Genomic DNA, 19,421 nt, shown 5'->3' with positions numbered 1-19,421 from the left:
TTTAGGGGCTGGGGCATGTGCAAACTTGTTACAGTGGTATCGGTTGAAACTTTTTACCATCAATTTTTAATGTCAGGGAGTGGAGTGTTCGTTGATTGTTCGTGTTTTTCTGCATCCTATAAATATTGTCCATTGTGAATAAAGCGTTCAGTTGTTAGCCAGCGGTGCGTTTGCCTCGCCTCATTTTCTTTCGTCTTTGTCTTTTGTGCTGCAGAATTATGTAATTCTGCTCATTCCAGGGTGTCTGCAGCACATGAAACACACAAGTATACAGTCAAGTCCACTTATAACAATACTGGTTATAACAATATATTGGATATAACAATGGTCGGTCATGGCACCATCAGCTTTGCCATGTGTTCTATGGTAAAATAAACTGCTTATAGCAATGCTGTCAGGGCACATTATTGGTTATAACAATTAAATCTGGTAATTGAGTGTCAACCATTACACAAAAAGAAAAGAAATGCTACAACCACACCAGCAAAACCATGCTTACAACACAAAAGCGTGCATGTGTGGGGCCGACCAATGGACTAAGCTGGCGCAGCAACGCCACGAAAGCAAAAGAGGCAGGTGTCATCGCGTCAGGAGAGCTGCTGCATTGCTGCATTGGCTACGCACGCCATGCGTACCCTTAATCAGTCAGTGCAGCGCGCGTGCATGCAGCCAGTGCGGTTTTTCTCTTGTCAGCTGTCACCGCACCCTTGGTTCTGCATGCTTCTTGAATTTCCCATAAGAATAGCTTCCAAAAAGCCGGCTTGATTCCTGTGATGTGGAGGTGCACAAAGCTCCCGGTGGCGCAGTGATGGCGGTGCTTTGGTCATCGGTGAACAGTGAACATTGTTCCGGTTCCCTGAAGTTCGATTTAACGAGCTTTTACAGGCATTAGAACAATCAAACCCCTCTGGGTATTTACTGTCAATAAATGCTCTGAAGTTTGTCATCCTTTCTTTTTTTTTCGGCACAACCCTGTTATAACAATTATTGGTTATAACAATGGTATTTCCATGGCACTTGAATATTGTTATAAGTGGGCTTGACTGTATCACCCTAAGTGACAAGGCCCAACAAGGCATGGGAACAGCTGTGCTCTCACCTCGTGGCTGCTTGAGTCCACACGACAGCCGCACATTGCGCAGTGACGAAACAATGAACAGGGCCCTCTGCATGCGCTGCTCCAGGTCTTCTGCCCTCCAGTCACACCACTGCATCAACACACACAGCGGTCAGAGGGTCCACCCACCACTCCGCAGAGAAGGCCAAACCTAGTAGTAGACTGATCATTTGCTACCTATCAAATCCTGCACAGAGACGAGGTATGACTTATTTACAGTCTTTCTCAATTAAAACAAGGGTGGCAAAACTTGCTCGCTGATCCATCGTTATCTGCTAAGGCAGTTGTCACCCATATGTACTGTTGTAAAAAACAAGGAAGAACACTGCTGCAGATGGAACCACTAAGTGCATGTCCCCTACCTAGTTAAACACTAAGGATGGCTAGTACATGCAAGGGTGGCTTGTGGCAAAAGCACCCCATTCTTTGACCCCCATTGACACAGTGAAGTGTGTCGCAACCTATGAAGGCATCTACAAAGAAAAATTTCATTAATACAGTAAACACTTATTAAACTGAAGTTGTAAAAGTAGAAAAAAGTTTTGAGATAAGTATGAAACTTTCGGTGCACTGATCAAAATTTAGGCCTTTTACCTAGCTTTGCTGTATGACACGAACTCCACTATGCAAACAAAGGGCTTAATTATTCACAGCAGCACAGGATATGTTGCAGTTATAATAAAAGGAGTTCCGTGTCTGGAGGTGGTGCAAAGTATCGAGTGGCAGTGACAGGGTGCACACTAACAGTGCAGGCTTGCTCGCTGGTTTGCGGCATGACCTGTGGGTTGTGCAGACTGCTGTGCCTGATGGCCCTTTTTTTCAGAATTTTCACAGACCAGACTTCAAGATACCCAAATCTTGGCAATGAAAACCTTTCAAAACAAGCACTGACAAACACACAAAACCTACCTAAGGCATATTCTGTGACATGAAAAGCTTCTGAACTGACCAATATTTTGAGCTAACAAGGGTTTACTGCAACCCCTTCCATGTCCTTCACCTTAGGACCAGAGGCAGAACAAAAAAACGGCTTGCAGCAGCTCATGCTCCAGAAACGTGCTTCTTGAAGAAAAGGTGTCCGCTTCTGGAGCCACCCACTGTGGCCATTTGCCTCTGTTGAGTGAGAAGTGAAAATAGTCAAAAGCCCCTGAAAATATTCAAAGGACGATTTGATATTCCCTAATCTGAAATTTGAGCACAGCTGTTTAGGTGTTTTGATTCTGAGATATACTGAGGCAAAGAATTTGAGACATACATGTACCCTATGTACGTGCAGATACAAACCACTCTTTACTTTCCCCACTGGCTGAAACTATTTTATATTGCATTATATATAAGCAGACACTTTATACTAGGAAGACAATGCTGTGAGTGGCGTGGTCAACGTGGACAATCTATCACATGCAGCCCAGTTCACAGCACCGCCCACCAACGGAACGGAGTGTGGCGCAAACTGCGAGAAGGCAGCGCGTGGGTGCGGAGGATTCCGCAAGCGAAGTGTGCAGTGGTCATCAGCACTGGTATTACAGATACAGGATAGCCAGTGTCGCGGCATGACTCCTCAGGTTGCGCATGCCACCACAGGCAGACCCCTCCCTATGAGCGAGCGGTGGTACTCTCGTGCGCTCCGCCACGCTAATGCCAACGCAGCTCAACCCATGTACAGGCACTTAAGAGCTGCACTCAAACACAAATGCAGTGGATATGACCAGAGAGTTCGGGAGAGTTCGGCAGTTTTTTTACTTTGCCGCCAGCCTGGAAACTACTGCATAGGCGTCTGGCAACACAGCACACTCTAACCGCTGGCCCTTATTTGTGCCGCGGTTGCGTGCGCAGTGTTGTTTCGGAAGCTGCTGCGCATGGCTCTGCTTGCTTTGTGCTTTCTGAGGGTCGGCATATAGGGCTGGCATGAATGCTACTCTACTGGTTGTCACCTGAAAGCTTGGCTGCAACATCAAGACACTAAAAACCCTGTGCGACTGACGGCGGCCACTAATAAACCTTCCTAGCGGCTGTTTTCTGACCAACTATTAACGTGCTTAGTTTCTCTCGTTGCTATTTATAAATCGGCAATTTTTGTACATGGGTCCGGCCTGCGCATTCATTTTCACCGCAACTTGCCTGCAATGTCAGTCTGGAAGATCTAGCGTACTAGTCAGTAACATATTTATATGTGTCTGGGTTGCACCTGCCTCGGTCAAGTCCTTGCTTTCATCTAAGTGCATAAGACTGCTCACGGCTGACGCTTACCTTGTGAAAAATACTGCAGTCTCAATAATGCTGAAAACAAGACGCTATAGCGGCATCTTAAGAACAGAAGCGATCACATGACGCATGCACTGGCAGTTTGATCGGGCTATATCAAATTTTTATTTTTATTTTTTTTGTTGACACTTTTGGAGGTGGCAAAGCCAGCTGCTTGAACAAAGCTACGGCTATAAAAAAGTAATGGCTGGGAGGCTTCAACTTCATTATAATGAGGTTAAACTGTAGCATCATCCGAGTGCACGGACTTGACAGCCAAAATATTTTGTGACCCCAAACTAAGTGAATGCAATATGGAGCAAGCATTTCTTCTCGTGAATGATGAGATAAGATATGTAATCAAGCGTGCGTGAATGCACACACGCACAGATGCCCACAAAACAAATAAATACACAGCGATGCTTGCAAAAGACGCCACTGTAGGCGATATAGACGATGTGAAGTATGGACCAGCCATAACGATGCCTGCATCATGCTAGAGATTGAACAAAACTGTGCATGAAGCACCGGAGTTCTAGTCCATACAAGAATGGCTGCATGTGCTTCCCATTTCCATACCATCTCTCTGCTGTCTGCTAGCTGCTCGAGTGCAGCCAGCACAGAATAGTCCTCACGAGTCCAGCTGCCTGTGGGTAGCATGAAATCGCCCAGCCAGAAAAAAACAAATGCGTTCAGGCAGCTACCTGAAGTGGGCGGCACCTCATTGCAAGAAGTGCGCCACTACCCAGGGAGCACCGTATTATTGCTTCTAGGTTACTGACAAGGTTACCTATTATGTTATTATTCGTATTTGCTTCCCAACCAGAAATTTGATATTCGCACACCTCTACTCAAATGTGCACCCAGCTGTGCGTAGTCCACACGCTGCCAAGTGATGAACTCTTACACTTGCACTGACAGCCCAAACAAAGCCAGAGGCCTGCTTTCAAGCTTTCAAAGAGCAACAACTCTATGATGACTCAAGACCTGCCTGTGTGTGGTACGCACTAAAACACAACCAAAACCATAGGGCCACTGCGTACCTGTTCACTCAATGGGTACGATGCCGTGCAGACACTGCCCAAAGGTTGTTTCTCGTTGAGCAGCACAGACAGGCGCTGGTAGACTTCTTCGCACAGGAAAGGTGTGGCTGGGGCCATCAGCCGCAGCGTGGTACTCAACGCTGCCCACAGGACGGCACATATCCGCTCCAGTTCCACAGTGCGGTTCTCCCAGACAGCTGACTTGGCACTTTCCTGCAGCACAGCAGGTGGCAGAGGAGAAGCAATCGTGTGAAGTGAACTCCTGACAAGGAACTTTCCCACCGAACCACTGGCATACAACCATGCTCGACACGGCAGGCAGCTGAGCTACTTGCCATCAATTTAACCATGCACTGTCATGTTCACAGTTTCTGTTCACAGGAACGTTAAGATGAAACCTAAATACCTAGGGGTGAGCAAATATTCGATAATTTCAAATATTCTATTGAATAGCACGGTATTCGATATACGCTTCGAACTGAATTTTTGGTATTCAAAATTTAAAAATATTCGTTTTGCTCAAATAGTCTTTCTGGGACACTTGCCTGCTTGCTTTATGTGGTTTCGGTTTCGAGTATTGCTGCATAGATGGCTTTCTTTATCGCGCTTTCAAAGCTCAGGGGTCAGTCAATATGCAAATCACAGCCGATTCGGTGTGCGAACCCAGCCACAAACTAAAGAAAGGCGAGGTCAATGCGCTATTGCGGAAGATCCTGCATTCTGGCCGTCTTCAAGCCTCCGCACTAAGGTAGTTGCTGCCATAAGTCGCATCGCTGCCACCGTGTCGAGGCAGACGCACTGAAGGAAGAACACAGTCTAAGCTCCAAACCAAGAAACCTCAAACTGCGGTTTTAAATAAAGCCTCAGTGCAGTATGCAATGGCATCGTGTGTTGGGAAAAAAAAAATGGTTTTGGAAATGCCTACTGTCATTCAGCCTCTTTTTAGTGCCAGAATTACTATTCGAACTATTCACTTAGAAATTATTTGAAGAAAATCCCCATTCGCTTTGAATTTGCTTTGAACAAAAAAAAAAAAAAAACACTATTCACACACCCCTTCTAAATATATATACCCATGTCCAAACAAGGTGTCTACCAAAATGATTAAAATCCACTGACTCTCTCGCATTGCCCCCCCCCCCCCCTATGACTCAAAATTCTGTTTGCCTCATTTACACCTGCAAGCACCAGCTTGCTTGGGCCCCACCAGGTACAGCCGGCCAAATCTTTAGCTGGTGTGCGTGATGGCCGCATTTTCCGTGCTCCTGCAGCTTATGATGGAGCAAACTTGCGAAAATGCCAAATCTAAGCACAGGCTCACAAAGCCCATGCTAAATATTGAGCTTTCCGCAAGTTTGCTTCATCGCAACCCGCAGGAGTGCAGAAAAAGGGGCCGTAGCGCATGCCAGCTAAAGATTTGGCCGGCTGAACATTATTCACAACAGCGCCGGAAACACGGACAAAAGGGAAGAATAGACAAAACAAGCGCATGTTTTGTCTGTTCTCCCCTTTTGTCTGTGTTTCCTGCACTGTTGTGAATCACGAATATGCACCAACTCGCCCAACTTTTTTCGCTCCTCACCAGGTACACGTCGCACAGCTGCTGGACCACAAAGGACTGGATGGCCGCAGGAAAGTGATGCAGTTCCCTGCTTGACAGGCACTCGTTGCAAGTGCTGACAAAGCGTGACAAGCAGCTCAGCAGCCAGAGGTCCACCACACTCAAGTCCGATCGGATCTGCAGTGCAAGCGTTCACATTAGCTCCCCCGTCTAGCAGATCCCCCCCCCCCCCCCCCTCCCGCTCTAAATTTTTCGTGATGGATGTCTAATGAGCAAAAAAAGACAAAACGCATATGCTGCCCCAATGCAATGCCAAGGAACACCAGTATCACATAACTATGAACTGCATAGCACAGAATGCATGCAGCGATTTTACGGCTACTCCCAAACTGAACACTGGAATGGAACACAGCAGCCCTTTTGAAGCATCAAAGTACCATCACCATAAAACTTCTGATCAAATGTTCGCATGCACTCTATATTTCATATTTAATAAAAATCACTACTTTTACTAACCAGGTGCCAGAGACTCCTTAGCCTCAAAAACTAATAACATTTTACATTCAAGGCATTTTCTTTTATGACAACACAGAAAGATAATTTGCAAGCTCAACTTTTGTAATAAGGGATTAATTACTCATTGACATCCACCGAAGAGCAGCCATGCAGCTACAGAGGAAAGCTATACAGCTTCTATAGAAACTTCGCAGTTGAAGTAAATTTTGTCCTGATCCGGGGATCACACCAGGGGCCACCACCCCACTGGAGCAGTCACTCTACCCGGACCAAGATGAATTTTACTTCAACTGCAAAGTTTCTGGGGGAGCTGAATAAGTTTTCCTCTGCAGCCGTATGAGTGAGCTTGGGTGGATGCTAATGAGTAATTACTCTCTTATTACAAATCTACTCTACCTTGAGGGGAGTCCCCTAAAACACTGGACCAAGCTCAACCTTTATAAAAAACGTGACCCCTCTGAGAGCCATCAGGCAGGCAGCACAGCAGCTAACAGTGGGCTGAAAGCCACCATGTCTGCTGCCTTTAGTGCTAAAACTCCAGGCATGCACACAAAGCTTTGCACCTTGACTCAGCCCCACTTAGCTGTGCTTAGCCAAAGCCACTAAATATCATGTAGTTTCACTCAGGGCTGCAAATAACATCCTACATAGAGAAACCCTCCTTGCACATCTGCTCAGTGCCCCTTTCCTGTGCTACTAAGCCCCTTTTCAAACTTGCCTTGCTCTGCCTCAGTAGAATTTCCAAGACATCTATTCTGCCTTTTAATTTCGTACAAGGAAAAACTGCTTGCTCCCTTCAATACCTAGCTGTCATATTTACTCAGCTGTAGTAGGCATCATTAGGTTCTGGGCCAGTTTCTGTTTGGGATGATGCTACCAGTGCCACAAACAACAACGGTGGTAACATACAATATTGCCCACACTGGTGGTAACAAAGGTTAGATTGGGCTAGAGGAAAACAAATGACCTGCCCGCACCGTCTTGCGACCCAATGGGCTACCGGTGGTAACAAAATTAGGGTGGGCGAGTAAAAAAGGAATGAAAAATAAAAGCGACCGGCCCGCACCGACTGGTGGTGGTAACAGTCAGAACTGCCTCCATGCTGCCCCAACTTCTACACTCCGTTTCATACATCAGGTGCAACTCTGTGAAAGGTACAGAAGTAGTCCGCATGAAAAAATAAAGAGAGGCGTGTTACTCTGCGCTTAATCTGAGGCCAGGTGGTACAAGACATGACAGCATGTCGTCAGCAATAAGAGCGCATTAAATCAAGCTCATGATGAATGTGTCATGTACATAATAAGCCTGCAGGCAAAGCATTTATTATTTCTTGCTCAACACAGGGAACGCACTGCTTTTTGACCGCGAATGTAGGCAGTGCAAACAAGAGCGCTAGCTTTGGCAGTGTTGCACCAGATGTATGAAACAGAGTATATAATGGCAGGCACATGAAAGCACTGTACTCCTAGCGTCATTCCAAATGACGATCCTCATGAACACAAGTGTCCCAAATGAGCATCCTCTGTAGAGTGACTAGACCCTTGGGTGACAGGCGATAGTGCAGGGAAACTATTTTCACAGTCTCCACAGCCTTGTTGAAAGCCTTCATAGCGCATGACGACCATGTACAGTGAAAGCTCGTTAATTCGACCCCCGTTAATTCAGCAAATCGGATAATTCGACGCGCGCGCGAGGTCCCTACAATTATACATAGGAGTCTATGGGGCGAAACTCCCGTTAATTCGAACAAATTCTGCCGTGCGTCGGTTAATTCGACTTCACTCCGCAGCCCGCCAAGCCGGTGTGCCGAGAGCAAAAAGAAAAAAACACTGCCATGAGCGGCGCTACTGTACGGCTGATAGGCCATCCCTATGGTCATATCATCCATCCATCCGTCCATCCATCCGAGGAAGCGAGTTAGCGGCGGCCAAGCGAGTTAGCGGCGGCCGAAGCGGCTGGCGTCTTTTTTTTTTTTTTTGTGCTTTGTTGTGTCGCAGCAGTCGCTATCGCGGTTATTTACGGCGCCTTTTTTGGTAAATGCGCGCTTTGTCAGCGTGTTTACTGCGCTACTTGTTGTTGCTGTTTTGTTGTGACTGAGAGAAGGGTGAAAGGAAATCGCAAGGGATTGCCTACTGGCTCAGCCACCACCGCTGCCATGTGCAGATAGAGGAGAGTTAAAAGATCAGAGAAAAAGATAAGACACCCATCCACAGTCCCCGTGCAGATAAGAGGAGAGTTAAAAGATCAGAGGAAAGATAAGACGGGGGTCCCAGTCCCAGCAACAACGCCGTCCCCGCGGACGCTGGTTGAAAAAACAGATAAGCGGGGAGCGGCGCTCCCTTCACCTCCTCCCCGCGCTGCTTTCCGGTGGGTGGGTAGCGCGCAGGGCCTGCGCGCCTCGCCTTCGTGTCCTGTCAGCTGACCGAGGATGAAATAATTGAAGTGACAGGCGCTGACAACGACGACGATTTACGATTGTGAGCAGTTGCCCCAAATGACGAAGTGCACGGTGAAAGAAGCCGCAGAAGCCTTGTCCGTGCGGGAGGACTTCTGTGAACAAATCCCTGACGGCGCGTGTGCCGCGGAGCACCTGGCAGCTGTTAGAGCTATCGTAGTCGCTCAAATTCGCTCGAAAAAGCGGACGGTGATTACAGATTTCCTTGCCAAATAAAGGTATACGTCCTGTTGCGGCAAACATTGTTTTTTGTTGTTCATTCGATAATTCGACATCCGGATAATTCGACAATTTTTCGCGGTCCCGTCAGTGTCGAATTAACGAGCTTTTACTGTAGCTGATACAACTCATCGGCTGAGAGAAAGGGAGCCCCTCTGACCCAACCTCAGATGGCGCGTGGCAGTTACAAGACTACACATTTCTGAACCAGCCCAACCGATTTTGTTTGCAAGACTATGAATGAGCACAAAACGGGTCAAACAGCTGTTCACACTGGCAGGCCATTACGAATGAGCAGTGTGAAAGAGACCGCCTGTCGCGTGAAAACCAAATGTACTAAACAGGCTCATCTCTTTTGAAGCTGGCAGGCTCTGCCCAGTCATACCTCGGAGAGGGGAGCAAAGCGTGGAGACTCGCCCAGCTTCTCGGCTGCCGACAAGAAGAAACGCGTTGCCTGCCAGAACTTGTTGCAGAAGTGGAGCCAGTAGACGGCATCTTTCATCTGGAAGTTGACGTTGCTGGCTGCATGCGAGAGGAGATCAAGCGCTTGAGTCACTTCAGCATGTTATAACACCGCATTCAAGTTGACAAGGCCCATCAGAGCCTACGCACAAATGACAATAAAACCTCATTGATCCATTCCTGGCTAATATGACTTCCTAGTTCATACAGTCAAAATCGCAAGCATTAAAAATGTCCCATAAGGTTGCACCATTTTCTTTCTGGTTTGTTCATATAGGAGCTTGTGGCGAAGTGCTACACCAGGGTGACCAAATCCTGTTTTTATCACCGAGATAAGGCCCCATCCCAGGACACAGGGTTAAATGGAGAGATATGGGAGAGGCCCTTGTCCTGCAGTGGGTGCAGTTGGGCTGATGATGATGATGATTTTCGAAATCCCAAATAACCCCATTTTCTGGCTACTAGGCTTAAAATTTCAACAAATTCTGGTCATATATAATACATTTCGTACATTTATAATATTGGTATAATTGGTATAATATATTTAATACATTTTATAATACATTTACCACACATATGCAAACATGCAAGTGGGCCGAATGTTGGCGCATAAGACATTAACAGCTGGAATGAGAATGCAGTGGCAGTCACCAACCATGGTGGCTTCTCTGCAGTGCCTTAGTGCAAAAAGGTGAAGCAAAAAGAAAAAGAAAAAGAAACGAAGGCGATGCGCCAAACATACGAGCCGGCCATTCCTACGGGGATGCGACATGATGAGGAGAAACAAAACGGCATCATCATGGTGCCCAAGGGAAAGACAGCGAAGCATCTGAGACCTACAGCAATGCGATTAGATCAGAGCGGGATGGGTATGGGGAACGCAGCAATAAAAGTGGCTTGCCCTCGTGCATCGGTGCAAAATGTTGAAGCATCCGAAAATGATGAAGAGATTTTGGCTACTTTTGCCATTACTGTCAATGGACCGGATGCATCTCGAAGTTTCTCTGTGCTAAGGACAATACAAATGCAGAGTGAATTCTGCGAGCACTAGAAAAGGAGTTATACAGATCTTGTGCCAAGAAATGCTAATCGACATTTTTCTGAAGTTGATAATAAATACATTTGTACCTCATTTAACACTTACACTTCTCAAAATTAGGCGGTTTTGATTATATGCTCTCCAAACATTAAGTTTTTCCTCGCATTTTTTTTTAAAAATGTATCAACAACATTTTACTAGACTTGTCCAGAAGAGGACCACATCCAAGCAAGTGGCTGTACTTCAACGCAGCAAAAATGAAAAATACTTCAATGCATGGCTGAGAACTGCATGCTGGCCAAACTAGAGTCAAAGTTTAGGCACCATTTTCCGTACACTATTGTTTTAAGGCCGCCGCGATGGCTCAGTGGTTACGGCGCTTGGCTGCTGACCCGAAAGACACGGGGTTTGATCCCGGCCGCGGTGGTCGAATTTCGATGGAGGCGAAATTCTACAGGCCCGTGTACTGTGCGATGGCAGTGCAAGTTAAAGAACACCAGGTGGTCGAAACTTCCGGAGCCCTCCACTACAACATCCCTCATAGACTGAGTCGCTTTGGGTTGTTAGACCACGTAATCCAATCAACTACTGTTTTAACTTGCGTGAATTCAAGAATTGAACCACTAAACCTGCAGCTCTTGCAGTGTCTTCTTCAAAAGAATTAAATTCTTTTTTATAATGACATCAAGTATACAGCTGCTGAGGAGCCCAGTCTAAAAGCCACATAAATATCTTCACAGGGTCTGCAGCTACATTTACTTGGACCAGACTGACACAGCAGAAGTCATACGATACACTGTAATTCTCATTGTACATACCGTTTAAACTTGTGAAAGGGCCACACTTTTTTTTTTAATTCGGCAGTGAATTTTTAAGGTGCGGCCCTACATGAATGAAAAAAAAAAACATATAGCTGTATTTTTTTCTCAATAACCTAGTTCAAAACCAGAGGTGTGGCCCATACACGAGTGTGGCCCTTGCATGGGATACTTGCACGGCTAGCAAAGAAAATGAACAAACAAACAAACATAAAATAAAAGCCCCATGCTGTGCTTTCATGAAAAGCAGACAGACTGCACATTCCGACAGCACTGCTTGAATGACCGCACCCTTCACGTCGTATGAGAGCATGGCCAGGCGCAGTGCATCGCTGCCACACTTGGTCACGCCCTCGGGGAACGTCCGCCGCTGGCTCTGCAGTGCCACGTGCAGTTCGTCTGCGCCAATGTAGCCCTGCCGGTGCAGCTCATTGGTGGTTGCCTCCATGTCCTGCAAGAACCACCATACAGTACACACACACCTGTGAGAAACACGGAGTAAACCACCACGTCATCATGTCAGAAAGTTTGGAGTTTCCAGAGGCGGCAACTGACACTGTCAGACACGTTTCCATGCACGGTCTTCCTGACCTCTAACGCAAATAAGGTAAAATAGTGATTTTTCCATTATACAGTCTAGCCCGGTTATAGTGAAGCCACTTACAGTGAAATAGCAGTTATAAAGAAGGGATTTCAATTTCCCATTCCCATTTTTGCACTTTCAATGTAACTTTGGTCCGGTTTTAACGAAGTCAATAAAAGCACGTCTGCGGATATAGCTAAGAGATTTCATGCCAACCCAAAAATAATCTATCAGTCGGAACATTGTTACACCTTTAAGGCAAATTTTGGGGTGAATATAATGGCAGAACTCAGCTGACGGCAACTTCGCAGCGGCGTCTGCTTTCCTGCAAAACGAAAGGTGGCTTCACTGCGCCGCTTGGCTCAACGCCCAAGCGGCGCGCCGTCCCGCGCGGAAGCAAAAAAAGTAAACAAAAGAGGCAGGTCATTTGTGACATCACGGAGAGGGACCAAGTGGTCCAATCGCAGTTCTTGAATTTCTCTCCAGTGGGTGCTCAGCGCCTGAAGCAGGGATCGGAGAGCTGTGTGTGGTGGAAGCGCTCCTTTGCGCCGCTTTCGTCGTCTTTTATGCCCTTTAAGTAACTCGCCTTCCTGCCTTTTCCGCTTCTTTCTTATTCTGTGACCACTGGCTTCTCTCGTTAAGGCAACAGGCCTACTGAGTAGTTGCCTTTGTCAGGACCGACTCGATTTCTCTGGCTATGTCGAGTCTCGCAAGCCCTGGCACCTCGACGGGGAAAAGAAAGGTGTTGTCTTTGATGACAAAGCGCGCCAGTCTGGACCAAGTACGGTGAAACGTCACGAAGAGCGATATCACACGGAAGAATGCAATCGCGCAGTCCACACTTTCAACAATAATCAAGAACGGTAACAAGATCGATGTCGTTCTCAACAATGATGTTGGCAGCAGAGACCAAAAAAAGGACCCTGTGTGCCACGTATGGTGACGTAGAAGCCACGCTTTACAAGTGGTTCCTGGATTTGTGATCGAAGAACATTCCGCTCAGTGGACTGATCATGCTGGCGAAGGACAAGGACTTGGGATTTGCTCTCGGTCACGAAGGCTCAAGTGGTTCAAGGAGAGGCACGGTATCGCATGTAAAAACATTGTCGGGAAGGCTGCATCCGCTGCCGAGGGTTCACTCCAGCAGTGGATGGCCAAGCACCGCGATTGGATTCTTGTGCAATCCGACAAAGATATCTACAACGCAGATGAAACCGGTCTGTTTTTCCAACTGCTGCCAACAAGGACTCTCACGGCAAAGAGGGACAAATGTGTGGGCTTCCGGCAAAGGACAGCAAAAACCAGATTACTGTGCTGATCTGCGCAAACACGGATGGTTCAGGCAAGAGAGACTTCTTGGTCGTTGACAAATCCAAGAAACTGTGGGGCTTCGCCAAGATGCTGCCTATGCCAATGACGCATGTAAGCAATAAGAAGGCATGGATGACGCGAGACATTTTTGGCAAGTGACTCGTCAACATCGACAAAGAGATGGTCTGAAGGAAGGGCAAGGTACTGATGTTGCTTTGACAACTGCAGTGCCATCACGTTAACGCACACTTGAGCACTGTCAAGGTTTTGTTCCTTCCCCCAAATTCTACCGCCAAGGTGCAGCCCGTGGATCAGGGGGTTATTGCCAACTTCAAGGTCCACTGAAGGCGCCGAGTGATTGAGTGCCTCCTCATCAATGCTCACACTGCCGACAACGTGGCCAACATGAAAGTCTCTTTGGTGAAGGCGATTTTGTTCGCAAGCAGAGCCTGGATGGACGTGAAGCCTTTGACCATCGCCCACTGCTTTGTGAAAGCCGGCTTCTCCCGAAGTAGTAGTGTGGGTGCGGCGCCTGCCGGGACAGAAGCCACCGTGGCAACAGCTGATGGTGCGACCTCCTTGGAGCAGCCTTGGGAGTCTGCCAGCGGGTTGGACCTTGTGCCTTCAGGTCTGAGCGACATGAACTTTGTTTTCGCCGACGATGACCTTCTTACTACTGAGGACCTGATGACTGACGAAGTTGCTGGGAGCGTCATAGACGGGACCACGGTGAACAGCGCTTCCAAAAGTAATTGCGGTGACGCTGGTTCTGCCCCTAAGCCAGTGACCTCTGCAGCGGCCACAGCAGCAGTTGACACTCTGCGCATGTTTCTCGGGAGTTCCATGTTCCTCGGGAGGGACCAGAACTTCGGTTCGCAGTTGGATGGCATGGAGGCTGTGATCCTGAAGTCCGCACTCGCGAAATGTGTTCAGGGAACGCTGGACCAGTTCTTCCAGCGGCAATAAATCAATTTGCCAATATTTGTATTTTTTCTTTCATAGTCCACATATAACGAAATAGTGGATATAGTGAAGCAATTTCCAATTCCCACCGGCTTCGCTATAACCGGGTTAGACTGTACTGCAGTTCCTATTTATGTCTGTCTGTAACAACACCAGCATCAAAAAAAAAAAGAGAACATGGCTGATAACACACAATTCCGTGAAAGATGCTTAAATCCACAAAATTTCATGGAGTCGGGCAAACTAGGGGCCTTAAACATGCACTTCATTCAGTCTTGCCCCACAAATAGGCTTCACCAAGCACTCTGAAGTCTAACATTACTACATCTGCTGCAGTTTGTCCTTACACCAATGCATGTCGCACGCATATTGCATACAGTAGGATCACAATGACACGAATCTCACAGTGTCGCAAAAATATTCACATCATCTCAAATCCACATCATCAAAAGCTAACAAAATCCGCACGCAAAAACACTGGAAATGCATTTGTGCAAATCTGTTTATGGCTGACGGGATTTATTTACAACCCCGTGCCACCACAATAGCGGCCTATTGCGCCAGGAAGGGTGATGACGTCATTTGCATGCCGCATTTCGCCCCCGTGTTTCTGATTGACGGCGGGGTTTCCGCCCATGAGCCCAGTAATTAATGCTCTCGCATTATTAAGTTGTATACAGTTTCTCTTTGCCAATGCCCCAGTGCCCAATCCCACATGCTGTTGTGACTGTGCCTGCAAGCAGGATGCAGCCCTACAAAACTCAGGCAACCACTCGCCACTCACTTTCATTCTTGGATGGTCTATTATACTGCAATAACAGGAAGTCCCCAGAATGGATGCTCAGTGTCATTAGAAACTAGGAGCATTTTTAGCCCCTAGTACTAGTAGCAGCAATGTTCCTCTCGAAAGATTATAGCACCATGACCTCTCATACAAGAGTGTGAACATGTTATCACCAGAGCCTCCATGCCTGACACACTAGCTGGCTCAAGCAGGTGGGGAGCAAGCATGTCAAGGCATCAGCAGAACTTTTGTCTGCTATCAGATTCTGGCTTTCAAGAGAGTTCAGATGATCACATTAATCACATTCCCTTCTTTCTGTCATTCCTAATAATTTCCACAATAACAACATGAGAAAAAAAAGGATGCAGCTGCTAACAGACAACTGTGTGAGAAATGCTCAAATCCATGATTTCCCACAGAGTAGAGGAAAACTAGGGGCCTTGATTATCATGTATTAACAAATCAATCAAACTGCAAATGCAAGGAAAAAAGATGATGCTAAGTTAACTTATTTTCTCTGTACTCAGACATTCAGTTACTCAGCTCAAAAAAGGAGAGCTTGCCGCAAGCCCCATCGTGCTTGTGACCCCCTAGAAACAAGGACCAGCAAAATCAGCATTAATGAAAGGAAAAATGAGATTACCAGAAGGGTAGAGACGCACGTCAAAAAGTGGACAAAAAAAATGAACACCTCTGAACGCCTCTTCCTTGGGGACACCTACACTAAGACAGCATTTCCTTTTTCTATTTTCTTTTTCCTTTCTATCTCAAAATTTCCTTGGCACTGCCCCACTGATTTTTATTTTCATTGGCCTAATCCTGCTGCACTAAGTGCCAGGGGATGGGAAACCATTTTCATGTTTTCCTTTTATTGCAAGTAGCTTGCCAACTACGAAATCAAGAGGATGAGATCTGACCTGCAGGGACTTTCCGTCTATGATGTCCAGAGGATCGAGGACATTGCCCAAAGATTTGGACATCTTGCGTCCTTCCGAGTCCCGGATCATGCCATGCAGCAACACCTGCAAGAATGAAGAGCATATGAACTTTCATCACTTCGGATAACAATAAGCGAGCAAGAAATGCAAAACCATCTCTACAGGGAGAGAACGCAGTGCCTGCACATGGCAACACTTTGATGCTGTTCAGCACACAGCTCAACGAGCTGGACAGAGGTGAGACACAGCAGCTACTCGGTGATGGCCGAGCTTCAGGACAGAAAGCTGGGCAAGCTGACGTGTGTACTAACTTGCAAGTGACTGTTGTATTGTCGAAACGAGGGATTATGTACAAATAGAATATCGGAGGAACATCCAAAAATTAAAAAAAAAAAATAATTTTAAAAGAAGGGACATCTTGCCTTGGCACATCTCAGGTGCACAGCATTACTAAAGTCACTTACAGTTTACTAAAATAGGTGTTACAGTGTTCATCCACATGAGAGGGCTCTACTACATGACACGTCCTTGCCATGGTGCCTAAAAACGACGTTGGCTTAAACGTTGGGGGCATGCGTCCAGAGGCACAGCAATGACAGCAGTGCTTTTTTGCACTGCTGCCATGCTGCGTCCACATGAGAGGCAACTCTTGAGTGGTGTGCAGCATTACAAAAAAAAAACTAGAGAGAATGTTTACTACATTCGAATCAGTGTGAAAGCACGGACTTGTGCTCAGAAGAAGAGCAGGGCGGAGCAGATGGAATTCGATGCAGATGACACTCTGCAATGCACAGCACGACAGTGTGGTGCAGTTTAAAGGGACACTGAGGAGAAATTGAAGTTGGCTTGTATCGACAGAATACCAGCTCCTGATTACAAAAACGCCACTCATACTGACAACAAAGCTCTTGTAACGTAGAAAAGAGCATGAACCAAAATACAGGTATCGCCGCCACAGGCCAAACTCGCAAGTACAAGCGTGATGAGGTCATAGGACAAAACAGTGTTGCTAGAACCAATGGTTCTAGCAACACTAGAACAAGAGGAACCACAAATCACTGAGGCGCAGCCAATGCATGCGCAAATCTCCTTGACGGCGCCAGATGGCGCCACGTGCCCGGCACCTACGCGCGCTCCTGAAGCATCGGGACCAATCAGCGCCTGCTCATCCGCAGTAGGCTGACTCCCGGTATTCCGCTAGCGGTAACAAGGTACACGGCCATGGTACACGGTATGCTAAAGCTGTCTATTTGCGAGAACTTCGTTGGCGACTTCGAGAACGATATCCATCGTAACGCTGGCAAAACGCCAGTGCAAACGTAAGCGAAGCGACTGTAGCGACGGCCGCAATAGATGCCTTCAACGTGCGGCCGGCGGTAGCTTTCTTTTCGGCTGCTGCTAGGCTGCACTGCTGGGTACCAGAAATCACGGAGTCTGCGTTACGTCATGTGCACGTCATGTTTCACGTCACTTAGTCCTGTGTCGTCATAGGAGAATCCCAAGTTTGAATCAGAGCGGCGGGAAAAACTTTTTCAACTTCGAATCCAAGTTTCTTAGAAATAAATGCATCTTTCGCTGCCGGCCAAGTGGCAACAAAGCCATGACATGCCGAACTATCGGATTTTGCTATAAAAAAAATATTAATAGTGCTCTCCTCAGTGTCCCTTTAACACGAGACGTCTTTGGCTGCGGTGATGGCCTAGTGGTCTGGCGCAACGCCCTTTGAAGCTGATCTGTTCGCTCCGCCACGGGTGCAACTCCCAGTCACGGATATTAACATGATTTCCTTCTCTTCCTCTTTTTTTCTATGCTTCCGAAATGCACATAAAAAGATACAATTTTGCTAGGCTCTGAACCTCCGGATTAGTACTTTCGCACTAATATTATTTAATAGATAGCCCCTCCGTACTGCGTGCCATGCATCATACCCAAGGCCCCCAGTTTTCCCCGATTTCGTGAACAGTCATGAAATTCAGCATTTTTCACGAAATTGTGTCTTAGCAGCTATACGCTCGCTGTTTTTTTGGCAATACTGTGCTTGTAGACAATCAGCAGGAATAATGGAATGATGGGAATGTGGTTAATTTAATCGCTTGAATTCTCTTGAAACGCAGCATCTGCTGTTGTTGCCTTGACACACTTGCTCCCCCATCCACTCAAGCAAGCTAGCGTGCAAAGTGCTGAGACTCTGGCAACAACGCGTAGGTACACTTCGATATAGGATGAGTGTCGAAAGCAGCATTACTGTATTTGTGTATTTGTACAAGTATAATGCGAGTTTGAAAACTTGAACCATTTGCTTCAGAAAGCGCTTCACCTTATATTTGGAAGTAAAAAGTGCAAATTTTTTTTTTCCCCTCCTCTTCTGAGACACCCACAGTGAGCTGACCCACTAGATTCGCGCGCTGTAAGGAAAAGCCAACTTCTCAATAACCTTGGGCCATCAAAGTGAAGCGTGCGGTCGCTCCTGCGCAAAAGGCCGCATGCATTAACACGTGCGCGAGGCTTTCAGTGGCATATTGCAAATTCTTTGATCTCACTTTGCAGAATATGAAATTTCCTTGCACAGAGAATTTACCTAGTGGCCTTAGTGATACACACCCATCAGGTGTGACCAATGAAGATGTGGCAGCCGTAGTGTTTAGCCCGCACATGTACTCATTGCTTAGCAATGGAGCGCACTCACATGTAAAAATGCCTGTTCTGTTAAGGGCTACAGCTAATAAGAAAAAAGGCTTTCTTTATGTGCTCAAGGCTACTGCACAGGCCAAGACATTCTAAATATTTTTTTTTCACAAAGCACATATTCTGGTTTTCAATTTTTGTGATGCAGTGTCAGTTGACATTTCTAGAGTCAGAAGAAAATTTCTTACAAGAAATTTAAAAATCATATATTTGTAAGATGCATAATGTCTTGACCTGCGCTACAGTCCTAGGAGTGCAACAAAACAAACAGGGTCAAAATAGATAAAACAGTCATGAAGAAATCTGTCCCGCAATGTGACCGCTGGGCAGAAAACCACAACGGAGAAAAATGACGAGCGTTTCCCCGCAATGCAAAGCCACGTGGTTCAGGGAACAATTTTTTTAGAGCACTTGCTGGTCGATTTCAACAACTGAGGCAGCATAAAAAAATGAGTCATACAGAGGATACAAAAATTTTCATAAAATCAATTTTTCGGCCATTTTTTTTTTAGATTTCAAAGCAGTGTGCCGCCTTAATAACGAACAGCAAAACAAGCACTCTCTCCAAGCTTCCTTGCATGATGTAAGCTGGCGCTACTCACTACCTAAGGTAAAAGCTTGGGCGACTTGGTGGTTATTCATTCTAAAACAGCGCAAAAAAGAAACAGACACCAGGAAGGGAT

The 19,421-nt window shown here is 46.5% G+C and overlaps 1 protein-coding gene across 5 annotated transcripts in view; it reads right to left on the bottom strand.

Annotated features, from left to right (window-relative positions):
* LOC149355543 (valine--tRNA ligase, mitochondrial-like) overlaps window positions 1-19,421 on the bottom strand; it is a 402,426-nt gene that overhangs the window by 13,254 nt on the left and 369,751 nt on the right. For all 5 annotated transcript variants that reach the window (XM_089583866.1, XM_089583864.1, XM_089583865.1 and 2 more), the window contains 6 exons: window positions 16,033-16,137; window positions 11,766-11,925; window positions 9,541-9,677; window positions 5,987-6,142; window positions 4,405-4,617; window positions 1,100-1,208 (listed from right to left, as the gene is read on the bottom strand). In XM_089583866.1, the coding sequence (XP_089439992.1) occupies window positions 1,100-1,208; window positions 4,405-4,617; window positions 5,987-6,142; window positions 9,541-9,677; window positions 11,766-11,925; window positions 16,033-16,137 (880 nt within the window). The remainder of the gene's footprint in view (window positions 1-1,099; window positions 1,209-4,404; window positions 4,618-5,986; window positions 6,143-9,540; window positions 9,678-11,765; window positions 11,926-16,032; window positions 16,138-19,421) is intronic.

Source organism: Amblyomma mixtum, chromosome 3 (genome assembly GCF_055824585.1).
Source record: "Amblyomma mixtum isolate Tamu chromosome 3, ASM5582458v1, whole genome shotgun sequence".
NCBI lineage: Eukaryota > Metazoa > Arthropoda > Arachnida > Ixodida > Ixodidae > Amblyomma > Amblyomma mixtum.
This window is presented reverse-complemented; position numbering and strand designations above follow the sequence as displayed.